The sequence below is a fragment of the Symphalangus syndactylus genome, chromosome 14 (genome assembly GCF_028878055.3).
Source record: "Symphalangus syndactylus isolate Jambi chromosome 14, NHGRI_mSymSyn1-v2.1_pri, whole genome shotgun sequence".
Classification (NCBI taxonomy): Eukaryota; Metazoa; Chordata; class Mammalia; order Primates; family Hylobatidae; genus Symphalangus; species Symphalangus syndactylus.
This window is the reverse complement of record NC_072436.2, coordinates 115,609,256-115,632,551: the sequence shown is the minus strand read 5'-3', so window position 1 is coordinate 115,632,551 and position 23,296 is coordinate 115,609,256. Positions and strand designations below refer to the sequence as shown.

The following is a 23,296-nucleotide window of genomic DNA, read 5'->3' as shown; positions in this document are numbered from 1 at the left end:
ACACACAGCAAAGCAAAGTAAGAATGAAGCAACAAAAGCAGAGATTTATTGAAAGTACATGCCACAGTGTGGGAGCCGGCCAAGCAGCAGCTTGAACACCCCCTAGAGGTTTCCCATTGGCCACTTGGTGTTCACCCCATGTAAATGAAGTGCTGGCCCGCAATCAGTCTGGTTGGTTGCAACCAATCAGGCTGAAGTGAAGTTACAAAGTTACACTCCTATGCAAACGTCTGATTGCAAAAAAAAAAAACCAATCAGAGGTACTTTCAATTTCCCATCTGCCCCTCAGAAAAGGTGGGCATTGGCAAAGGGAGTAGCCTCTGGTCCTTTTGTTACTTATGCGTGGAAAGTTGGGGTTTTTCTTTCGATTTAGTTCTAGGAAGTGAGGGAGAATTTGCTTTCAGTTCCCTGCCTCCAGACCCTATTCTGCCTCAGTTCAAATACACAAAACCTAACAAATACCTATATGACCACCATCCACAACTAATCAATGGCAGTGTCTATTTGTTTGACTTTGTTTCTATTTTACAAGAAGCAAAAGCACCTCTGGACTCTCCACTAGAGAGCTACGTGCAGCCACTCCAGCATGGTGCTCTCAGGGTAACCAGACTTCTTACACTAGCTCCAAGTGCAAGTTCTCCTAGCAAACAAGATAGAGGTTGCAAGGCCTTTTATGACCTCACCCTGGAGGTCACACCGCATCTGTATTTCATTGTATTTCATTGGTAGCAGTCACAAGCTGCCCAGATACAAGGCAGAGGGACAGATGCCCCACTTCTTGATGGGATGAGTGGCAAAAAAATCTGTGACCATGCTTAAAACCCAGAAGATTTGGCTGTTACAGATTTGTGAAATTTTTAAAAGTTAAGAATTTTTTTTTTTTGGCAAAATAATTTTATTTCCTAACATATGGTAACATATACATCCAATATGTGCTCCCCTTGCACATCTATTCACAAGTGACTTCCAAATGACAACTACTTTGAATGTGCTAAAAGTTATCTTAGTTGAGATACGAAAAATGCTTTAGATGGATAACATTCTGAGTATATTGGATTGGTCACAGCAGAATTTAGTTAGATGAGTTCTACAAATTTAAATCTTTGAAAAGCTACTACTTTTACATCTAATACATCCAGATGAACACGATGCAGCAATATCAGCTTGTATTCCAGAAAAATCTCATTAGTTTTTCTGGTGATGGAACCACTTATCCACGTCTGTTGGTACTGTGCAGGCAGATTCACAGCGTGGTGGTAAAGCATCCACAATGGCTCTGGCAGCGTCAGGATCACACTTGAAGGGGCTCTCAGACACAGTTGTTGTCATGCAACTGATTCCTTTTCCAGTCGTCTTCTTAGTCACTAATGCTTTCTCATGGTCATGAGTGCTTTTAATAATATCAGTTGCAAAGTCCTTATCTTTAAATTCTTCATTAAAAGCAAACTCATTTTCTGGTTTTCCATCAGGAAACTTATACCTTCTAAACCAGTCCACAGTAGCTTCTAAGTAGCCAGGTTTCAGCCGTTTGACATCATTGATATCATTATAATTGGCTGCATCAGGATTATCCACATTAATGGCAATGACTTTCCCGTCGGTTTCCCCTTCGTCAATCATAGCCAATATGCCTAGAACTTTCACGCCAATTATTTCACCTCTTGCACATACCTTGCTTCCAATTTCACACACATCAATTGGGTCATTGTCACCACAACAGCCAGTATGTTTATCACTGTGCCCTGGGTCTTCCCAAGTCTGAGGGATGGCACCATAGCTGCAGATATATCCTTTATACGGGAACAAATTCGCAACATAGTGAACTTTGCCTTTTTTCACATCTTGTTTAATAGGGTTGAAAGGGTCCTTTGCAGCAATCTCCATTTTTGCATTAGACCAGCGTGGTACTTCAACTACCATGTGGAACACATCCTTATCTGCATAAATTGGAATATCATGAAATGGAGATATATATTGTCTTTTCTCATTTTTGAGGAAAACTCGGTACTCCAGGGAGAAGGGTGCGGCGCACTCCGAGGTGCTGAAGCCGCTCATGGTGTCTGAGAGCCACCAGCCCGCACGTGGCGCCGGCTGACAAGGAGAGAGAAAAGTTAAGAATTATTAAAACAACAATAAAACCCAGGAGACAAGGCAGTGGAAGTGTGTCCCTCCCATTCACTGACCAAGGTGAGGGGACTCAAGTCCTTTGCTGCTGACCTTCAGCCTCCTTTCCTCTTAAAGAGGGGTCCTAGTTGGGGAGAGATGGCTGAAGAGTTACCATAAAATACCAGGTAGGAGCCAGGTGCGGTGGCTCACGTCTTTAATCCCAGCAGTTTGGGAGGACAAGGTGCGAGGATCGCATGAGCCCAGGAGTTCAAGACAAACCTGGGCAACATAGCAAGGCTCTGTGTCTACAAAAGAGGAAAAGAGTACAAAGTAGGGCCATTTAGTATGATTTCATCTTTATTAAAGGCCTTAAGTTTTAGATTTTTGAAGTTATCACCAATAAAATATCCAGTTGTGGTCTTGTGTTGAGTGAAGATGTTACTTAAATGCAGATATTTAAAATATACCATAATTTTTGTGCTATTTTAATTTTCTAGGAGCCTTAAAAAATGTGTGGCTACTGAAACTGCCCCAAAGAGTTAAATCAGTAACTAACAGAAATTCTTGAGTCTGCAGGATGGCAGATAAGAAACAACTCGCTGGCCAGGTGCAGTGGCTCACGCCTGTAATCCCAGCACTTTGAGGGGCTGAGGTGGGTGGATCACGTGAGGTCAGGAGTTCGAGGCCCGGCAGGTTGGTGGGCACCTGTAGTCCCAGCTGCTTGGGAGGCTGAGGCAGGAAAATCACTTGAACCCGGGAATCAGAAGTTGCAGTGAGCCGAGATCACGCTATTGCACTCCAGCCTGGGCGGTGCAGCGAAACTCCTTCGCAAAAAGAAAAGAAACAACTTGCTGAAATGCTGAAACTCCTTCCTTATAAGATAGAAGAAGAACAAGCAGAAATCTGTTGGAACCAATAAGGCTGACTGGAGTCTGCACAGAATGAGCTTGCTGATGTCACAGCCTGAATTTTGAACACAGGTTTCATGATGTCCCTGAATTTGCATGAGACCCATTAAGTAGCCTGAAGAGGTAACTGCGAAAGCCCAAGGACTTCCCAGATCTCCCCTTTCCTTCCACTAATCACCTACTAATCTCAGAATCCACCGCCTGAACCTTTTCTAATAAAAATAACTGCCTTAAAGCCAACATGGGGAGACAGCTTTGAGCTTGATATTCCTGTCTCCTTGTGAGTCGACTTGCAATACAAAGCTTTTCTTTTTTCAGAAACACAGTGTCATAGTATTGGCTTCTAGGGTATCAGGCTGGAATGCAGTGGTGTGATTATGGCTCACTGTAGCCTCGATCTCCTAGGCTCATGCAGTCCTCCCACCTCAGCCTTCCAAGCAGCTAGGACCACAGGCACTTGCCACCATGCCTGGCTAATTTTTGTATTTTTTTTTGTAGAAATGGGATCTCACTATGTTGTCCAGGCTGGTCCCATGCTCTTGGGCTCAAGTGATCCTTCTGCCTATGCCTCCCAAAGTACTAGGAAAAGCCTCCCAAACTGGAAAATATGGGATGGCTTCCCAGTTAAAACACCCTGAATTGGGAGCTGATTGCTTATAAACACTAAGAAAAAGCTAAGAGCTGAGTTCGCCTTCCCATTCTGTTCTCAGGTTTCTCTCCTTATAGAGAGATTCTGATCATCTACAAGCTTTGCTAAATCTGGGGTGTTTCTCCACGGATTTCCTAAGTGTTTATAGTCTTTTTTGTAAAATTGATGATTCCATTTTATTCTCCTCTGAAGTAACAATAGATGCAGAGTCTGACATTTCTTCAGCTTTGAAGAATCTGCATTTTCTCTCCTGATCGCAAAACCTGTAAGAAAAAGAAATTGCAGATATCACCCTGTCCAAGGAGAAAGAGAGGGGAAAAAAAGAGTTGTATTAAAGTAGTAGAGAGAAAACAGAAACTGCTACATAGAATCCCAAATCCTTTGATTCCAAGTAAGGCTGAACTTTACTTTTCTTTCTTCCCCTGTTTCTTTCCAGTGAAGACTCACCTCTCCTGGAGTCAAGTAATTGTTTCTTTCCTTTGGAATCCTGCTATTCCTGCACCCACGGCTCTGCTCTAGGCTCCAGTGGGAAGTACAGGTCAGGGTTTGGGACTAGATATACTGGTCATAAGAAATACAGGGAACATGATAGTCTGGGTCACACTGATTTTTCCTGAGTTCAGGCTGATTTCCAGGACAGAAATTTCCTATTTATTTCCTTCTCAATTAGGATTATTTCACCTGGAGCCTCTAACAGGCAGTTGGCTTTTTTTGAGACAGGGTCTTGCAGTGTCTCCCAGGCTGGACTGCAGTGGCACAATCTCAACTCACTGCAGTCTTGACCTCCAAGGCTCAAGGGATTCTCCCACCTTAGCCTCTGGAGTAGCTGGGACCACAGCCATGTGCTATCATGCCCTGATAATTTTTAAAAAATTCTGTAGAGAGAAGGGCTTTCTCTGTTGCCCAGACTGGTCTTGAACTCCTGGCTCAAGCAATCCTCTTGCCTTGGCCTCCCAAAGTGCTAGGATTACAGGTGTGAGCCACTGTGCCCAGCATAACAGGCAGTTTTTCAACATTAGAACAAAATCTAGGAGTACAAAAGGTGTACTGGAAAAATAATAAACAAACATTAGAACAAAAACAAAATAGGGGGAAGATCCTTTTGTGCTCAATTCAAGGCTATTCTCCTTCAATCTCTGGGAAGAGGAGTGAATTAATTGTGCTAAAGTCAATGCACTGATTTAGTTTTACCACATTTTTTGAATATTTTGATATCTAAGTGAGAACCAAAATATCAAGTTAATCTTCCTAAAATTCTGACTATATTAAAACTGAGAACTATTCTCTTATTGAATCCAAAAGAAGAGAGAGGTAAATGTGGTAGTTAAACTATGTCCTGGATTAATTTCAGTTAAGAGACTTTCAAATAAAAATTGGTATCTGAACTGGTTTGGTTGGCAACCAGCAAAAACAATCTTTACATGTTTGTTTTAGCTGAAGCCTAGAAGTAGATTGTCTTGATATTAACCAAAACAAATATCTAAGAGTGTTTCCATCAATCCAGACAACTAGTGAAATGTTCTCCAGTGTGGTCTCCCCTGTGTCCTGCCATGCCTTCCCTCACTGACAAGTTTGGGTTGCGCCCTCTTTCCAAGTTCTTTCCTCTCTCTCCTCATCTCTGACAGTTTACTGCTCTGAAAAAAAAATAATAGGTTGGTAAATAGTGATCTAATATGCAAATAGAGGAATATGTCTAAATATTAACATTATCAGACAATATTAGTAAGACAGTTTGGTTAATGTTAATCCAAAGGAAAATTTAAACTCGAGAACATTTAATCAAAATATAAGTGGAGTAAAATGCCTCATTTTATCTTTTCATGAGGAAAGGTAATATATTTCATATTAATAAAAATAAAATGCATTTCAAATGAAATGCCATTTAAATTTGCTATTTTGTTTATGATTGGATTTCAAAGCTAGGAGTAGGATCAAAGAGCATGTGGTACAGGTCAAAGAAAACCCTAAGTCCAGCGCTTTGGGAGGCCGAGGCGGGTGGATCACCTGAGGTCAGGAGTTCAAGACCAGCCTGGTCAACGTGGCAAAACCCTGTCTCTACTAAAAATGCAAAAATTAGCCAGGCATGGCGGCAGACACCTGTAATCCCAGCCACCCAGGAGGCTGAGGCAGGAGAATCGCTGGAACTTGGGCAGAGGCTGCAGTGAGCCTTGATTGCGCCACTGTACTCCAGCCTGGGCGACAGAGCAAGGCTCCATCTCAGAAAAAAAGAAAACCCTAAGTCATAGATCAAAGGAATGCTGTAGTCAAGTAAAAGAGGGGAGAGACCAAAGCTGGGGGGAGTAGCAAGTAGCAAAGGCTTAGAGTGGCAGAAGCTCCCGGAGGCTGAATGTACCCTAAGATGAAAGACAGGAAAAGCATCGATTTAAAATGACCACTATGTTGCCCAGGCTGGTCTCAAACTCCTGGGCTGAAGCAATCATCCTGCCTCAGCATCCCTAATAGGTGGGGCTACAGTTGCATGTCACCACAACCAGCTAATTTTTTAAAATTATTTTTTGTAGAGATGGGGTCTTGCTGTGTTGCCCAGGGTGGTCTCAAAATCCTGGCCTCAAGTGATGCTTCCACCTCAGCCTCCCAAAGTGCTGTGATTACAGGCATGAGCCGCAATGCCTGGCCTAGACTTGAAAGTCTTAACACTGTAGATTTCACCAAATGTCACTTTGAAAACCAGGCACAGATAACTGGCCCCTTGAGTACAAAGGAATCTGTAAGAGCTAGTTAGGGAATGAAAGAAGCCCCAGAGACGGAGTCTAGTACCCATGAGACCTAAAACCAGGAGTAGTAAGGGTTCTTTGTCGAAGATTCAAATTTATTTTTCTCTGCAACGGTCACGAAGTCGCCTGCAGCTGAAGATGAGAAAACACAGTACGTCCTCACTTAACATCGTTAGGGTCTTGGAAACTGGGACTTAAAGGGAAAAGACATATAATGAAACTAATTTATTTTTGTCATCAACCTTATAACAAAATGTGCTTTCACTTAAGATAACAGTTTCCAACCTATCTAGACATTGAGTGAGGACTTACAGTGTGAAGAAAGTAGAATCTGTAGTGGTTTCAAAGGCACTTACTTCTCTTAACTACTTACTTTTCACCAAAGCCCTAAAGTAGCAGTTCTTAGTCTTTTTGGTGGTTTTTAGAACTTGATGAAAGCTATGAACCCACTTACTGGAACGTACACATACAAACATACACACACACACATCCAATTTTGCATACAGTATCAAAAGGTTTACACAAATCTCCAAACCCATCCATGGATCCTCTGAAACTGCACTGGCCAATATGGTAGTCATATGGTAATACTTGGCAAGACTAACTCCATTTTAAGTGCTCAATGGCTACCATCACAGAAAGTTCTATTGGATAACACTGCTCCAGACATGGGGGCAGCTTAAGAACCCTGGCCCTGGCCAGGTGCAGTGTCTCATGCCTGTAATCCCAGCACTTCGGGAGGCCAAGGTGGGCGGATCACCTGAGGTCAGGAGTTCAAGACCAGCCTGGCCAACATGGCGAAACCCTGTCTCTACTAAAAATACAAAAATTAGCCAGGTGTGGTGGTGTGGTGCCTATAATCCCAGCTACTCGGGAGGTTGAGGCAGGAGAATCGCTTGGACTCGGGAGGCAGAGGTTGCAGTGAGCTGAGATCCCACCACTGCACTCCAGCCTGGGCGATAGAGCGAGACTCCATCTCAAAAAAACAACAAAAAACCCCTACAAATCTGCTGGCCTGTTAACACCACTTAGTCTAATACCAGCTAGTCTGTTTTCCACATACTGGCAGATCACAAAGAATTGGAGGAGGACTACTACCACCACTGATTTTGAATAGCCCTGAAAGTTCATCTGCTTTTTAATTAAATTATTATTACTATTTTTTGAGATGGAGTCTTGCTGTTGCCCAGGCTGGAGTGCAGTGGCACGATCTCAGTTCACTGCAACCTCTGCCTCCCAGGTTCAAGTGATTCTCCTGCCTCAGCCTCCTGAGTAGCTGGAAATACGGGTGCGCACCACCCTGCCCGGCTAATTTTTTTGTATTTTTAGTAGAGACGGGGTTTCAACGTGTTAACCAGGAGATGATCTCGATCTCCTGACCTCGTAATCCGCCTATCTTGGCCTCCCAAAGTGCTGGGATTACAGGCACGAGCCACTGCACCTAGCCTAAATTCATCTACTTCTAAGTACCTATTAATAGCATAAGATCAAAGGGACCTTAGATAGAAAATGATTAATCCCTCATTCTCCCTATCTCAAGGTATGTGTAGTTCTGCAAACATTCCCATGCCCCAGATTCTGCAATAATAATCTGAGTGGCTTTTTTTTTGAGATAAGGTACACATTCAGGAACTTGCTGTGCATGCGTAACAGCTACTATTTATCGGATTCATACTATGTGCCAGGTACTGTTCTAAGCATCCTGTGTAGCTCAGCTCATTTCATCCTAACCCAGTGATATGAGGTGAGGCGCGTATAGTAGTCCCTCAAAACACATGAGGAAACTGAGGTTTGGGGTTTAGTGAGATTACATAATTTGCCCGAGATTACATAGTAAATGTCAGAGAAAAGTGGTTTTGAGGCTACAGTCTTCTGCAATTGGTTATGAGTCTAGAATCTATGTCTCCTGAAATAGGAATGTCTAATAATCGTGCCATTGCACTTCAGCCTGGGCGACAGAGCAAGACCCTATCTCAAAAACAAAAAAACAGGAATGCTTAAAACCACCAGAATGGTCCTAGGGAGCAAACAAGGCTTTCCAAACTGGACCTTGAGTGCTATGGGGTCGCTGGCTCTGCATCTGCCACGGCAGCCTGTGGATCTGTCATCTTCCCTGGAATAAAATAAGAAAAAAAAAGGCCAGGCGTGGTGGCTCACGCCTGTCACGCGTGTAATCCCAGCACAGTGGGAGGCTAAGGCGGTCAGATCACTCGAGGTCAGGAATTCGAGACCAGCCTGGCCAACATGGTGAAACCCCGTCTCTACTAAAAATACAAAAATTAGCCAGGCGTAGTGGCGGGCGCTTGTAATCCCGGCTACTCAGGAGGCTGAGGCAGGAGAATCGCTTGAATCCGGGAGGGGGAGGTTGCAGTGAGCCGAGACTGCGCCATTGCACTCCAGCCTGGGCAACCAGAGCGAAACTCCGTCTCGGAAAAAAAAAAAAAAGAAAAAAACTAAAATATCAGTACTCTTTCAACTTAGTCATCGCAAACTGACCTCTTTAATCCCATATTATCCTCTACTATCATGGTAGCCTCACCTTTGGCGACAGACTAGCTGTGTGACTCAAGCAAATGACTTCAGTGCCACCACCTGTAGGAAGGGGCTGCTAATAGCATCTGCTTCATACAAACGTGTTTTCAGCATCGATCTGCATATAAGCGCTCAATATACGGTAACTGATTGTCAGATTCAATCCCAGGACGCTTCCATTTGCGGATCTCACGGCCCAGAGGACCTGGGCCGCCTCACAACGGGGCAGCCCCGCTCACCGACACAAAGCCCACAACTGCGCCCAATAGGGAATCGGCCCTGCGGCCCTCCTGCCACTCGCCCCCAACTATCAAAGTCCACGGCGGAGCTGGAGGCAGATCCCGCCCTTGCAGGGCTGGGCAAGAGACTGAAACTTGAAGAATGAACTGCAGGCGCCGCACGTCTCGAGTAGATTTAAAATCTGGTCTAAAATCGGAAGCAGGTGCCGCGGGCCCGGACCCGAGCGCTCCTCTGGGACGTCCAGCTGCAGAAGCGAGCCCAAAGCCCAGCAGGGTTCTCCGCGGGACTCGGGGTTTCAGGATCGCCCGACTCTTGGGAGCTCGCCCAGGGCGCACGCGCAGTCGCGAGGACGCGTCGCGGACTGCATCTCCCAGCAGGCCCCTCGCCACAGGCCACGTGGCGCCACTGACTGGGCGGGCGGCTAGCTCCCTGGCCTCCCGGAGATGCCGAGGAGCCCCCGGCTTCCGGAGCCGACGAGGCCGCAGGGGCGAGGGGGACCATCTTCAGCCAGCCCAGAGTAGCCGAAGCGGGTGGGGCCTGGCTTGGAGAAGGATTCATCGGGGGAGGCTTATTAACAATTCAGATTTCCGGGTCTCACCCCGACACTGACGCACTGGAGAGCGCGTGGCCCTGATCTCTGCGTTTTCCCAAGCGCTCCGGAGTAATTCTAACCCAGGTTGCCCGCCAGTCACAACCGCCTTAGGTTTTTTGTTTTGTTCGCTTGGATCCAGCTGCCCTGCCCCCAATCACTCCCAGAATTTCAGGACGCGCCCCATGGCCCCGCCTCTCGTCTCCAATTGGTCCCTCGCTCGTCCCGCCCCCGCAGGCAAATCTTCCCTTTTCATTGGTAGGTGGTGAGTGTGTGGCGAAACCTGACCCAATGGGCGCTGGGTTTGCGAAACGTGACCCGGAAGTTGGTCACGAGCAGGCGCCGTGGGCTTGTGGACGCCTAACTCGCGCGCTGAGACTTCCGGCGTGGGTGCAGAGGTCTGAGTCTTGCGTGGGTTCTCTGTAGGGTGAGAAGTGTGGCGCTCGGTTCCTGTCTCGGGGAAGTCCTGGCCCAGTTGGACCACGGGGCCGGCGTGGCGGCGCCTGGTACCGACTGAGGCCTAGGCGCCGGAGCCGGCCGCGCCTGGGCTGGAGCGGGGCTTCTCGGCCTGGACTGGGAGCCCCCGGCCCCGGGCTCCTGCTGTCGCCGTCCATCCTTACATGGGTTCAGGGCGCCTTCGTAGGCGCGCACGGCTGGTTTCGGGCTAAGGCGCTCTGGAGACCTGACGATGGCGGCGGGCAGGGGCTCCCAGGAACGCGAAGGGCTCCTGATAGTGAAGCTGGAGGAGGACTGCGCCTGGAGCCAGGAGCTGCCCCCGCCTGACCCAGGGCCGAGCCCCGAGGCCTCCCACTTGCGCTTCAGAAGGTTCCGCTTCCAAGAGGCAGCTGGTCCCCGGGAAGCCCTCAGCCGGCTCCAAGAGCTTTGCCATGGGTGGCTACGGCCTGAGATGCGCACGAAGGAGCAGATCTTGGAGCTGCTGGTGCTGGAGCAGTTCCTGACCATCCTGCCCCAGGAGATCCAGAGCAGGGTGCAGGAGCTGCATCCGGAGAGCGGCGAAGAAGCGGTGACCCTTGTGGAGGACATGCAGAGAGAGCTTGGGAGACCGAGACAACAGGTGAGAGAGAGAAAGAGCTGTTTTATCTGTGGTTTGTTTAGCCCTGAGCACTGGGACATTGCGCCCTCGATCGAATTCAAGTAAATTGCCCTGAGTAGACCTTACCTGGGGAAGAGGACTTGTGATTTAACCTGGAACACTCATCCTCCAGATTTTCCCCAAATGAACGAAAGCAGTGAAGAGTGCCCTGTTTCCACGCGGAGGCAGTGTCCCTGCAACAGTTAGTGTTAGCCGTGGAGTTACATTGCCAGCGTTCAAATCCTCAATCTGCTAGTACTAGCTTTGTTACTTCGGCCAGTTACTTGATCTCTTTCGGCCTGTTTTCCTATTCGTAAAATGATATTAACATATTTCTAGGGCTTAGAGGGAGAGCAGCATGTAAAGCTGTGAGCACTACTAGCTTATAATGAGTGCTTAGTAATTGTTAGCTGTTGTTACATTAGGGTCCACGGTCTGGTCTTCTCTGCAAAGCTGGGCCTCCGTTAATTGTGAACTTTGAAAGATAATTTGGCACCGAGGCCCTGAGGTTATTGGCCCCCAGGGCTACCCCAATTTAGCTTATCCTACAGTGAGGAATAGAAGCACCTAGAAAAGGTGGGAAGAGCAAAAGGGAGTGAGGTGTATCTTAAGAGCTGTGTGGGGAAGGTGTGCTCTGGGAGTGGGCCCTTTCCCTAACCCCTCCCCCTGCACATGGGATCACAAAAGCCTTTAGTGTAAAGCATTTTTCTGTTGCCTGGGCCCAAAGGGATCGCCTGAGGTTCTCTGTTGAAGGCTTGCTCTCAGTATCCTATACTAATTTCCCTTCCTCTTGGGCCCTGTTGTGATGATGAGTGATGTGGGTTGGTTCCCAGGTCACAAACCATGGGCGGGGAACAGAAGTGCTTTTGGAGGAGCCTTTGCCTCTGGAAACAGCACGAGAGTCACCGAGCTTCAAGCTGGAGCCAATGGAGACTGAGCGAAGCCCTGGCCCCAGGCTGCAGGAGCTGCTAGGCCCCAGCCCCCAAAGGGACCCCCAGGCTGTAAAGGAGAGGGGTGAGGCACAGTTATCTGGGCAGGTGGGAGGGAGGAGGGGCTTGGGGGTTGCCCCCGACACTAGCAGGATGTAGCACTGGTGCGAAGGAGAAGGAATTTCTGAAGTTCAGGTTGTCACCTGTAGAGTGGAAGACCTGCAGTTGGTGGTGTGGGTTCTCCTTGGGCTGGGGGAAGAAGGGAAGGGAGTCTCAGTAGAGCCCTTTTTTATGCAGAACAGAGGCGATTTAGAACCACTTGAATGATGCAGGGTTTGGAGTGCGACTCTTGGTATTCCTTCCCTCTCACCGTGTCATTTTGGATATCAGCTTATTAGGCCTCTCTGCAGTTTAGCGTCATCCCCAAAAGCAGAGACTGGGTGTTGGGGAATGGATACTGTGTTTTAATAATCCTTGGGTTGCCAAGAGTTAGGAATGCCATTTCTCATTATAATTTCTGTCACCCTCAGCATTCTCTGCTCCCTGGCTTTCTCTTTTTCCTCCTGAAGGGAACGTGGAAGACAAGGAGATGACTGGGCCCCAGGTGATGTGGAAGTTTCCATTGTCTCCCCCCAGCACCCTTCCTCCCCTGAGTGTTGCGGGTGGGGGGTTCTCCATGTGGAAGGTCCTTTCTCCCTTACCACAGCATCTCCCCGACTGCTTTGTCTATTTCACGCCTCACTTGTAGGCCTGACACCCTTCTTCCCCCATGACGTGTGCTTGGCATCCCTGGATTTTGCCCCTTTAACTCATGACTCTGCTTGAATTGTTCTTGGTGCATCAGGGGCTAAAGGAGATCTTGTGCTGTTTCAGTTGGCTGAGAGCTTAGAGGACGTGGCAATGTACATCTCCCAGGAGGAGTGGGGGCATCAGGATCCTAGTAAGAGGGTCCTCTCCAGGGACACGGTGCAGGAGAGTTATGAGAATGTGGACTCACTGGGTAAGGACTTCTTTTCCAGGGATGATGACTGCGCCATTTCTGACCAGGGTCTTGCCCGTTATTCATTCACCTCCTGGACACAGACTCTGAGTTTTGCCAAGAAGCCTCTACAGGAGACTTCCCTTTGTCTAAAGTCCCTTGTACGAGAGTCATGTATCTGCCAAGTGGCACAGTTGGCACAGGCAGCCCTGGACTGGAGGCCCAGCTGCCAGAGCCTAAGGCGAGTCTGAGCCATATGGACTTCCTAGGGCAGAGCAAATCCAATGCAGTGACAATATGCCAGCATCACACACATGTAGTGTCCCTAGGATCCTGGGGGGGCTCTAAATGGTTGATTCCTTGCAATTTTGAGATGCTTATTCTTAATGAGCTCGCCAGTGTTTCCTGTGTTACGTTAGTGTTTCTTTTTTTTTTTTTTTTTTTTTTTTTAAACGGAGTCTCACTCTGTCTCCCAGGCTGGAGTGCAGTGGTGCAATCTTGGCTCACTGCAAGCTCCGCCTCTGGGGTTCACGCCATTCTCCTGCCTCAGCCTCTCCGAGTAGCTGGGACTACAGGCGCCCGCCACCATGCCCGGCTAATTTTTTGTATTTTTACTAGAGACGGGGTTTCACCGTGGTCTCACTGTGGTCTCGATCTCCTGACCTCGTGATCCGCCTGCCTCGGCCTCCCAAAGTGCTGGGATTACAAGCGTGAGCCACCGCGCCTAGCCCCATTAGTGTTTCCAGGCTCGTCCCCAAAGACAACAATTTCAGGGGTAGTAGGATCAACATTCCAGCCTATCATCTCTCGCAGCCCATAAAAATTCAGAAAGTGGGGAGGGCCTTGTGGAAATTTGGAAACAATGTATAGCTCCAAAGTAGGCTAAATCATAAATTAGGATGCACCTATGTCTTGTACTGTTACTCAGAGTTTTAAAATTATGCCTACGGAATATGACAGACTGACACATAGTTGGATTTAGGTGGAGGATATGCTAGTTTTTATTGTACAATTCCCTCAACTTTTCTGTATGTATGAGAATTCTTTTAATAAAAAGTTGGGGGAAGTCTTAACATAAAACAAGACTGTGTGTACATTATGATTGGGTAAGGACTTTGTTGGACTATGTTGAAACACACCAGTTGAAAGACTCACTGGTGTGGTGGTGGTAGTCCCAGTTACTCAGGAGGCTGAGGGGAGAATCACCTGAGCCCAGTAGGTCAAGGCTGCAGTGAGCTATGGTGATGCCACTGCACCTCAACCTAGGTGACAGAGTGAGACTCTTTCAAAACAAACAAAAAAGACACACTGCACATTGTTTCCATATATCAGGTTTGCCTAAAAATTATCACAGCTATACATTTGTTGACACTAATTCTGCAAATGCAATGCAATCTCGGCTCACGGCTCACCGCAACCTCTGCCTCCTGGGTTGAAGTGATTCTCCTGCCTCAGCCTCCCCAGTAGCTGGGAGTACAGGCATGCGCTAACATGCCTGGCTAATTTTCTGTATTTTTAGTAGAGACAGGATTTCTCCATGTTGGTCAGGCTCCTCTTGAACTCCCAACTTCAGGTGATCCACCAGCCTCCCAAAGTGCTGGAATTACAGGCGTGAGCCACCGCACCCAGCCTTTTTTTTTTTTTTTTTTTTTTTTTTTTTTTTTTTTGAGGTTAAGTCTCACTCTGTTGCCCAGGCTGCTCTCGAACTTCTGGGCTCAAGCATTCTTACTGCCTCAGTCAGGAAGTGTGCCACTGTACCAGTTTCCATATTACATTTCACTGCTGTGATGTCCAAAGTTGAACATGGCCCTTTTAGTGAGAGATGCTAAATAGGAGATCAGATTACAGCTTGTTGGAATTAAACTTCTGTTGGAGTCCATGTTTGCTGGAGGTGGAGGTTTTTGTTTTTCTTTTTGGCACAGCATAGAAATGCACTTGTGGGTTTTAATCTCATGGTCCTCTTAGAGCCCTGGGTCCTTTTCTGATTGTCTATTATATTTTCTTTCCTTGGAGTTGCCCGTTCAAATTTAGTTCTATTTTGTATTTATATGTAGAGACAAGGCTCTTTTATGATATTAAATGGATTATTCAAGGAACTGACCATGTTCATTTTATAGTTGTTTTAATTACAGTAGTGTATATTCTAATTGCAAAAAAAAATTCCAAGTACCATGAATATGTTAAAAAAAAAAAAAATTGGTGGGCGCAGTGGCTCACACGTGTAATCCCAGCACTTTGGGAGGTTGAGGCAGGCAGATCACTTGAAGTCAGGAGTTCGAGACCAGCCTGGCCAACATAGTGAAACTCCATATCTACTAAAAATACAAAAATTAGCCGGGTGTGGTGGTGCACGCCTGTAATCCCAGCTACTTGGGAGGCTGAGGCAGCAGAATCGCTTGAACCCGGGAGGCAGAGGTTGCAGTGAGCCGAGATCGTGCCACTGCACTCCAGCCTGGGCAACAGAGTAAGACTCTGTCTCAAAAAACAAAACAAACAAACAAAAAAAAACAAAAAAACCCAATAGTCTCCCTCCCATAATTTCTTTCTCTAGACGTATCCACTGGGAACAGCTTGTGTATATTCCAAGTAACTGCTGTCAGATTTATGGAGCATTCTGTATTTATCCACTGAGGGCAGGGAACAAGATTGTTTCCCTACCCTGGTAGAGGAAAGTGGCAGTACAGAAATCTCTTTCTTTCATTGTGAACAGAGTCTCACATTCCCAGTCAGGAGGTCTCAGGCACCCAGGTGGGACAAGGAGGAAAGCTATGGGATCCCAGTGTCCAGAGCTGCAAGGAGGGCCTGAACCCCAGAGGTCCAGCTCCAGGTAAGGAATGAAGATGAGCGACCTGCCCAGCAAGCAGCAAGGCTCTCACAGTTAAGAGTGAGGCATTTGTTTTGTTTTGTTTTGTTTTGAGATGGAGTGTCACTCTTGTTGCCCAGGCTGGAGTGCAATGGTGCGATCTCAGCTCACCGCAATCTCCGCTTCCCGGGTTCAAGCGATCCTCCTGCCTCAGCCTCCCGAGTAGCTGGGATTACAGGCATGTGCCGCCACGCCTGGCTAATTTTTTGTATTTTTAGTAGAGTTGGGGTTTCTCCATATTGGTCAGGCTGGTCTCCCTGACCTCAGGTGATCTACCCACCTCGGCCTCCCAAAGTGCTGGGATTACAAGTGTGAGCCACCGCGCCCAGCAGAGTAAGGCATTTGAGGATTTGGGTGCAGGGCCGGCCCAGCACAGCTGCCAGAGAGGTACATTATATCCTTTGACCCTGCCATTCTCCATCCCAGTGAGGCGAGTGAGGAACCCAGGGTGTAGAGTTCAAGGAGGCCCTTACTCTTGAGCTCACTTGTCCCACCCTAGTCTCAGCCCTGCTCCATCCCACCCATTCCTGAAGAGCAGAGCAAGAGGCTCAGCTGGAAAGGAAAATTCTAAGACTGGTCTTGGCTCTGATTCCTTGACCAGTGGCCCGACCCTTTATCCTGATGCTTCTCCAGAGTGCTTTACCTTTAGGAGAGGATGGGAGACTGAGGTAGAAGTAGCACTTCTGGGCTGCTGACCTAACAGGCAGCAGCAGACAGGTGGGATTTTCTTTTCTCCAGCATAGAAATAATGTATGGGTTTGGTTTCTGTCTCTCTACCAGGAGAAGAGAAATTTGAGAACCTGGAAGGTGTTCTGTCTGTGTCCTCTGAGAACACCCACCCTCAGGTGCTGCTTCCTGACCAGGCCCGAGGGGAGGTGCCCTGGAGTCCTGAGCTGGGAAGACATCGTGACCGGCCACAGGGGGATTGGGCGCCTCCCCCAGAGGGTGGAATGGAGCAGGCCTTGGCAGGAGCCTCAAGTGGCAGAGAACTGGGGCGACCAAAGGAACTGCAGCCAAAGAAACTCCATTTATGTCCCTTGTGTGGCAAAAATTTCTCTAATAACTCAAACCTAATTAGGCACCAGAGAATACATGCCGCTGAAAGACTGTGTATGGGTATGGACTGCAGTGAAATCTTTGGTGGGAACCCACGTTTCCTGTCACTACACAGAGCACACCTGGGAGAGGAGGCCCACAAGTGCCTTGAATGTGGGAAATGCTTCAGTCAGAACACCCATCTGACTCGCCACCAGCGCACCCACACGGGTGAGAAGCCCTATCAGTGCAACATTTGTGGAAAATGTTTCTCCTGCAACTCCAACCTCCACAGGCACCAGAGAACACACACAGGGGAGAAGCCCTACAAGTGCCCTGAGTGTGGGGAGATCTTTGCTCACAGTTCCAACCTCCTTCGGCACCAGAGAATTCACACTGGAGAGCGACCTTATAAGTGTCCCGAGTGTGGGAAAAGTTTCTCTCGGAGTTCACACCTTGTCATTCACGAAAGAACTCATGAGAGAGAGAGACTTTACCCCTTCTCTGAGTGTGGGGAAGCTGTGAGTGACAGCACCCCCTTTCTTACAAACCATGGAGCCCACAAGGCAGAGAAGAAGCTCTTTGAATGTTTGACTTGTGGGAAAAGCTTCCGGCAGGGCATGCACCTCACCAGACATCAGAGAACACACACAGGAGAGAAACCGTATAAATGTACCCTTTGTGGGGAAAACTTCTCTCATAGATCCAATTTAATCAGGCACCAGAGAATCCACACAGGAGAAAAACCCTATACCTGTCATGAGTGCGGAGACAGTTTCTCCCACAGCTCCAATCGGATTCGCCACCTGAGAACGCATACGGGAGAGAGACCCTATAAATGTTCTGAATGTGGAGAAAGCTTCTCTCGGAGTTCCCGTCTTATGAGTCATCAGAGAACTCACACGGGTTAGTAACAGTGGGGTTTCTCTTTGCCCCAGGTGAGGTGGCATATTCAGAGGAGCCTGTTGGCAAGAGCTGGTATTCCCTGCCCAGCCGACCAAATGACCTCTGCATTCTTCAGGTAATGGGGGCTCATTGTGAGGGAGGTGCAGAGGCAGCAGAGGATTGGCATAAAACTGAAAAGGAGTTCTGTCTGCATGAGAAAGGATGGCAAGTCTCTGAGGTGACCTCAGGGTGGAATTCTCTGTTAAGTCCACCCTGCCCCAGGGTGCTCCTACCCTCTTGGTCTTTTTAAAGCCAAGGTGTGATTTGGGTGCCTGACTGTCCAGTTTACCTTAACAACTTTGGGAATCCATGTGATGTTTTTGATACTTCTTCCTCATTTGGGACATTCAGTAGGAGTATTTGGGCTTCTGGGGCCCCTGAGACCAAAGAAGAGGGGTCAAGTGTCCTGGGAAATCAGCTGAAGGTCAACAAAAGACTGGTTGTGAGTTGCAGCTGTCCCGAAGGCCCCAGGTGGGAAGCCATGGGCAGTCCAGATCAAGCCACCATGTGCCCTACGATGGCCAAACAGGAGTGCCCATTGGCCGATCACACATGTAAATGTGACCTCAGACAAAAAGGAACCAGAGGCCCAAGGGCAATAATAAGGTGGAATTTGCAGGTCAGCCCAGGAATTGGCAGAGGAAGTAGGTGTCTGATAACCCTTTGTGGAAAATGAGATTCCACACCTGTGTGAGAAAAATAAACAGCTCTGGAGTCTTGTTCCTGACGCCAGAGGAACAAGAGCATTCCAGGAAAGAGAGATTCCCTGGAAAATTGAAAATGTGAATCCTAGGGGGAAATTGGGGATTGTGTCTTTCCCTGTTGAAAATGTTTGGATGGGAGTAAATGTCTTCAGGAAACATAAATGTGTGTGAGTCTTCATTGAAAGCCTCTGTCTAGACGCACGAGTGTTGATCTGTCTCCCCTCTGCCTTGGGCAGAGGCCTTGCTTTCTCATAGACTTACTGGGTTGGTCAGGAAAATTCTGACAAAGGAGGCAGCAGACAGGCAGAGGTAGGTGAGGGCCTGGCAGCCCCCAGGCTGGGACTGCCATGTGGTAACAAAGGGTCAAGCCAAATGGCTGCTAGGGTGATGCTGTCATAGGGTCTCTAGAAAGTACTCTTTCCTTCTGTGGTCTATAGCAGTAAAAATGTTTAAAATTCTTTGTTTAGAATGTTTACATTCTTTTTCGGTAGCTGAGGAAGATCTGACTCTTAGAGAACGGGATATTTTTGGTCTTGCAACTGATTTCCAGGGTGGAAGCTAAGATGGTCCCAATATAACTGAGTTATTGATTATTAATGGTAGGAAGATATAGGAGATGGCGCAATTATTAAGGGAAAGCATTATATTTATTTTTTGGTAGAGATGGGGTCTCACTATTTGCCCAGGCTGGTCTTGAGTTCCCAAGCTCAAGCGTTCTTCCCATCTTGGCCTCTCAAAGTGCTGGAATTACTAGCATTACGTTTTAGAATGGCATATCAGAAATAGGAATTCTAGTAGTGTGTATCTGTGGGAAACGGGGGAGTATTCTATGAGTAGGAAATCGGATGCCAGGAAAACACCTCAGGATACGGCCCTGGAGGAAGGTATCCAGCTGTTCTTTGGGTGAAAAAGATGAAGAAACAGTCCTTTGGGAACAGGCTGATGGATATAGCAACTTGAAGTTATGGAAACTGCGCTCCATTGCTCCTCCTCTCAGCCCTGCCTCAGTTTAGTATGAGTTTTTCTTTGGTTTTCTGAGCCAGTTTTTTAATATCTCACTATTTCTCATTTCTGTAACTTCCTCTTAATCAGCTTGTTCACAAGAGGAGGGCAGTGGTGATGTGGGGGTTGAGGGCAGGGAAGTGGAGGGTTAGGATTAGAGAGATCAGAGTAGGATCAACAGTGGTAGGAGAAGGACCACACTCCAGTGGAGCAGTACAGGGACAGCCAAGCTGCTGAGGCATGAATTAGATGGAATGTAAAGCTGGTGTTCCTACAAAGCACTCTGGTTAAGATGGCAGTTTATGTGGACAGAGACTGGAAAGCGCCCCTTCCATCTACTCTCCCTCCCTTGGAAACATCACCCACACAGATCTTATGATGTGGTCCAACTGGTGCTGCTCATACTTGGAACACTGCAGCTTGAAGCTAGAAAATGACTCTCAGGTATTTGCTCTAAAAAGGCATTCCAGTGGAACGCTTCACTCAATCCTCAGTCTAGTTCCCCTTCTAGTAAACTTCACATGCTTAGCTGTTCTTGGCCTGTTTTAATGAGATGACATCACAGAAAATAACTACATAAAGCAGCACTATGCCTGGCATGTAAGAAAGTACTCTATTTGTGCCAACTGTCCACAGATGATCCAAAAGATTTCCTTCTAAGCACCTAACACTGACTGAGGTCACTGAGGACCACACTGGCAGGAATTTCAGGGACTGATGACATCTCCTTCCCTTGTAACTCATGTTTGAGAGAGTAGGTCTGATTCCCTTACTGCAGGCCCCATGAGGTCTGGTACAGTTTGGCTCTGTGTCCCCACTCAAATCTCATCTCTAATTGTTATCTCCATGTGTCGAGGGAGGGACCTGGTGGGAAGTGCTTGGATCATGGGGACGGTTTTCCCCCATGCTGTTCTCCTGATACTGAATTCTCCCGAGAGCTGATGGTTTTAAAAGTGTAGCAGTTCCCCCTTCACTTGTGTGCTTGCTCATTCTCTCTTGCCACCTTGAGAAGAAGATACCTACTTTGCCTTCTGCCATGATTGTAAGTTTCTTGAGGCCTCCCAAGCCACACAGAACTGAGTCAATTAAACCTCTTTTGTTTATAAATTATACAGTCTCTGTATCTTTATAGCAGTGTGAGAACTAGGTCACTGCAAGAGATGTCCAAGTTAGTGCTTTTTCACATTAATACTTTTTGCCCACTAGGGCTCTTGTAAAAGAAGCCAAAACAGTTTGAGTGGCTTTTATGTCACAGGGAGACTAACCCTGGGACAATAAGGACCTCTAGCCTCTAAGTCCAAATGGGTACAAAGGGGTCTTGGGAGATGTGGAGTGACCCTGAGCAACAGCCACACATCCTTAGCAAAGGTAGCACATGAAGCCAGCAGGGTGGCTCGTGGGTGAGAACCAGTGCCACATCTAAGCCGTGTGAAAAGGCCTGGCAGGGTCAGGCTGGGGAGCAATGACGACAAAGCCAGAGGTGGGACATAGACTGGAAGAGTTTTAAAAGCACTGAATTTTTAAGAAAAATCCATCAGAAGTCACTTTAAAAGTTTTGATAGCTGTAATGAAAGAACTTTTGGGTCTCAGCACCATAATCTGAAATTTGAGGTTTTAGACTCAGCACTTTTTTGTTCTGTTTTGTTTGAGATGGAGTCGCTCTGTCCCCCAGGCTGGAGTGCAGTGGCGCAATCTCGGCTCACTGCAAGCTTCGCCTCCCGGGTTCACGCCATTCTCCTGCCTCAGCCTCCCGAGTAGCTGGGACTACAGGCGCCCGCCACAATGCCCGGCTAATTTTTTGTATTTTTAGTAGAGACGGGGTTTCACCATGTTAGCCAGGATGGTCTCCATCTCCTGACCTCGTGATCCGCCCGCCTCGGCCTCCCAAAGTGCTAGGATTACAGGCGTGAGCCACCGCGCCCGGCCTAGACTCAGCACTTTTTAAAGAAGAATGATTCATTACATTAACCTATACTATTTTGGAATGTGCAAAATCACCACTGCTTTAAAACTTGTAATTTTTGTGTTTCACAAGCATTTGAAACAACTAAGTCATGTAAAGTGTCTTAATGTGTGTTACAGGAAAACCAACTAGCAAATTTCTTAGCACTAGGAGACTTAATTTTGGAGGTCAGGACCTCAGGAATAGCTAGATGAATTCAAGCAAAATTTATTTATTTATTTATTTGAAATATTTTCTTTTACTCTTCAGTCTAACTTGCAAGCACTCCCAATTAAAAATTGACTTCTGTTCTTGAAAGGGCGGTTAATATTTCCTTCCCATCATACGCTTTTCAATAAGAGCAGCTAAACCTTGCCTGAGTGGTACAGTGAAGAGGCACTGGGAATGATCGAGGTTAAGTTCAACAACGACAAAATGGTTGAGGAAAAATGACTCTGATCACAAAAAAATTCTGATCTTCCAGTTAATGTTACTGGTCTCAATTAGCTACAGAAACACCTTAAATGTCTCAAAAGACTCCGTCAGAAATCTGGTGGCTCTCAAGCATCCCCAACCTGCTCCAAGGAGAGTAATATTTCTCCAGGCAGCGAGAACGGGAAAGAAAAACATTAAGGAGAATCGTTCTGAAGCCCAGCTTAAGTTTTTGGACATCATGAGGAATTGCTTGCCCTCCATTCCGTTCAGGGAGGCCAGTTCCCCACTCCCGAGGTGCTGCTGCCCTTGAGGGAGTTCTCGGCTCTCCTGGGCCTCCCGGGAGGAGTCCGGCCCCAGCACCCGGCACAAGGGTGAGTGCCTGGATTTCTCGGAGAAGTTCCTATCCCCAGGAGTGATTTGCAGAACCAGAGACTCCCTTTTCAGGCTTGGGCACAGCAGACGCTTCCTGCTCCGCATCGACTCACACGCGGCCGGGCCCACGAACCTCCTCCAACCGCCGCCCCGGGCCTCGGGGCTGCCGCTCCCCTCAGCGTCGGCTGTGCTCCCAGAGGCGAAGGCCGCCCTGCGCCCAGTCCCAGCCTTTCCCTCCCCTCTGGCCGGTCCTCCTCCCGCGGCCGTCCCGGGACCTGTGCCCAGACCCCTGGGGCCACGATCACGCCCCCGCCGCCCAAGTTACCGCCCCTCCCCTCCCTTACAGCGTTCCACGCACAGCCGCCAGCGTTTCCTCTCCTAGACTCGTAGCGGTGGGGCACCTGCACCCTCTAAAACTCCCCCGTTGGCCCTCGCGGTCTAGCGGGAGGCGCGGAGGGCCGAGCGAGGCGATGGGAGAGCCGAGCTGGGGTGCGTGCGAGAGGGCGCCAGGGAAGCGCGGGGCCGCCCTAGGGGCTGGGCCTTTCTTTAAACAGTGGGAGGCCCACGAAGCGTCTAAAGCCCGAGGCTCCCCTTTTTGTTTTAGTTCGCTCTCTTCTGGTACAGGGTCGGGCAAGAATGGAGAGGGGACAGAAAAGGCAGGGCAACTGAAGAGGCAGAGTCGACGCAGAAGGTGAAGGGGGCCTGGACCAGGGCAGGGCAGTGAGGAGGAAGAGCGGAGAGGAGAGATCCAGGAGGTGGAGCGGTCAAGACCTACGTTGGCCGAGACCCGCCTAAAATCGTAGGATGTCCCCCAAGGACACTGGCCTTAACCTGTCTTTCCTGCTCTTCGCCAGAGGCCCCCAAGGCAACGGTCCAGGGACCTTGCAGCTTGCCTGGGAGATACACGTGCCCACCTCAGAGACTGAGCCCCTGCTTCACAACTTTAAAGCCCAGCTCAAAAGTCACGCACTGTCCTCTCAGACACCTCCCCTGCTATCCAAGTCTCAAAGGCCCTCCCTATGCTCACTTTGGCTCCGGCCCTTACATATCCCGTGGTGGTCTGTTCTCATTCATTTTCTTGGTTATTCAGAGCTGAATCTCCAACAACATGCTATTGTCTAGCACATGAAACAGTTAACAGGAAGTTTCCAGAATCAATGAGTACTTTTGAAAACTGGGGTGACTCTCGGTCACTCTAGGAATTTATTATCACTAAAAAGAATGATGATGTTTGATGA

At 48.0% G+C, this 23,296-nt stretch overlaps 2 protein-coding genes across 6 annotated transcripts; one reads left to right on the top strand and one right to left on the bottom strand.

The window, feature by feature from the left end:
- Nucleotides 1–871: 871 nt before the first annotated feature.
- Nucleotides 872–9,507, bottom strand: LOC129461691 (inorganic pyrophosphatase-like). Its single transcript, XM_063616936.1, has 2 exons — nucleotides 8,938–9,507; nucleotides 872–3,926 (listed from the first exon to the last, which is right to left on the bottom strand). The coding sequence occupies exon 2, from the start codon at nucleotides 2,053–2,055 to the stop codon at nucleotides 1,186–1,188; it is 870 nt and encodes a 289-aa protein (XP_063473006.1). The 5' UTR covers nucleotides 2,056–3,926; nucleotides 8,938–9,507; the 3' UTR covers nucleotides 872–1,185.
- A 50-nt stretch (nucleotides 9,508–9,557) lies between these two features.
- Nucleotides 9,558–18,469, top strand: ZNF263 (zinc finger protein 263). 5 transcript variants are annotated; one of them, XM_055240943.2, is made up of 6 exons: nucleotides 9,558–10,834; nucleotides 11,686–11,866; nucleotides 12,312–12,385; nucleotides 12,655–12,781; nucleotides 15,471–15,587; nucleotides 16,404–18,469. In XM_055240943.2, the coding sequence occupies exons 1-6, from the start codon at nucleotides 10,448–10,450 to the stop codon at nucleotides 17,567–17,569; spliced, it is 2,052 nt and encodes a 683-aa protein (XP_055096918.1). In that variant the 5' UTR covers nucleotides 9,558–10,447; the 3' UTR covers nucleotides 17,570–18,469. The 5 variants fall into 5 exon arrangements, with proteins under 5 accessions (XP_055096918.1, XP_055096919.1, XP_055096920.1 ...); XM_063616923.1 differs by having other exon boundaries at nucleotides 10,063–10,834; nucleotides 12,351–12,385; XM_055240944.2 differs by lacking the exon at nucleotides 15,471–15,587 and having other exon boundaries at nucleotides 9,581–10,834.
- The last annotated feature ends 4,827 nt before the right edge of the window (nucleotides 18,470–23,296 follow it).

Coding starts and splice junctions, on each gene's coding strand:
- LOC129461691 (XM_063616936.1), bottom strand. CDS start 2,055: ATGAGCGGCTTCAGCACCTCGGAGTGCGCCGCACCCTTCTCCCTGGAG.
- ZNF263 (XM_055240943.2), top strand. CDS start 10,448: ATGGCGGCGGGCAGGGGCTCCCAGGAACGCGAAGGGCTCCTGATAGTG. Junction 10,835..11,685: donor TTGGGAGACCGAGACAACAG/GTGAGAGAGAGA, acceptor GTTGGTTCCCAG/GTCACAAACCATGGGCGGGG. Junction 15,588..16,403: donor CCCCAGAGGTCCAGCTCCAG/GTAAGGAATGAA, acceptor TCTCTCTACCAG/GAGAAGAGAAATTTGAGAAC.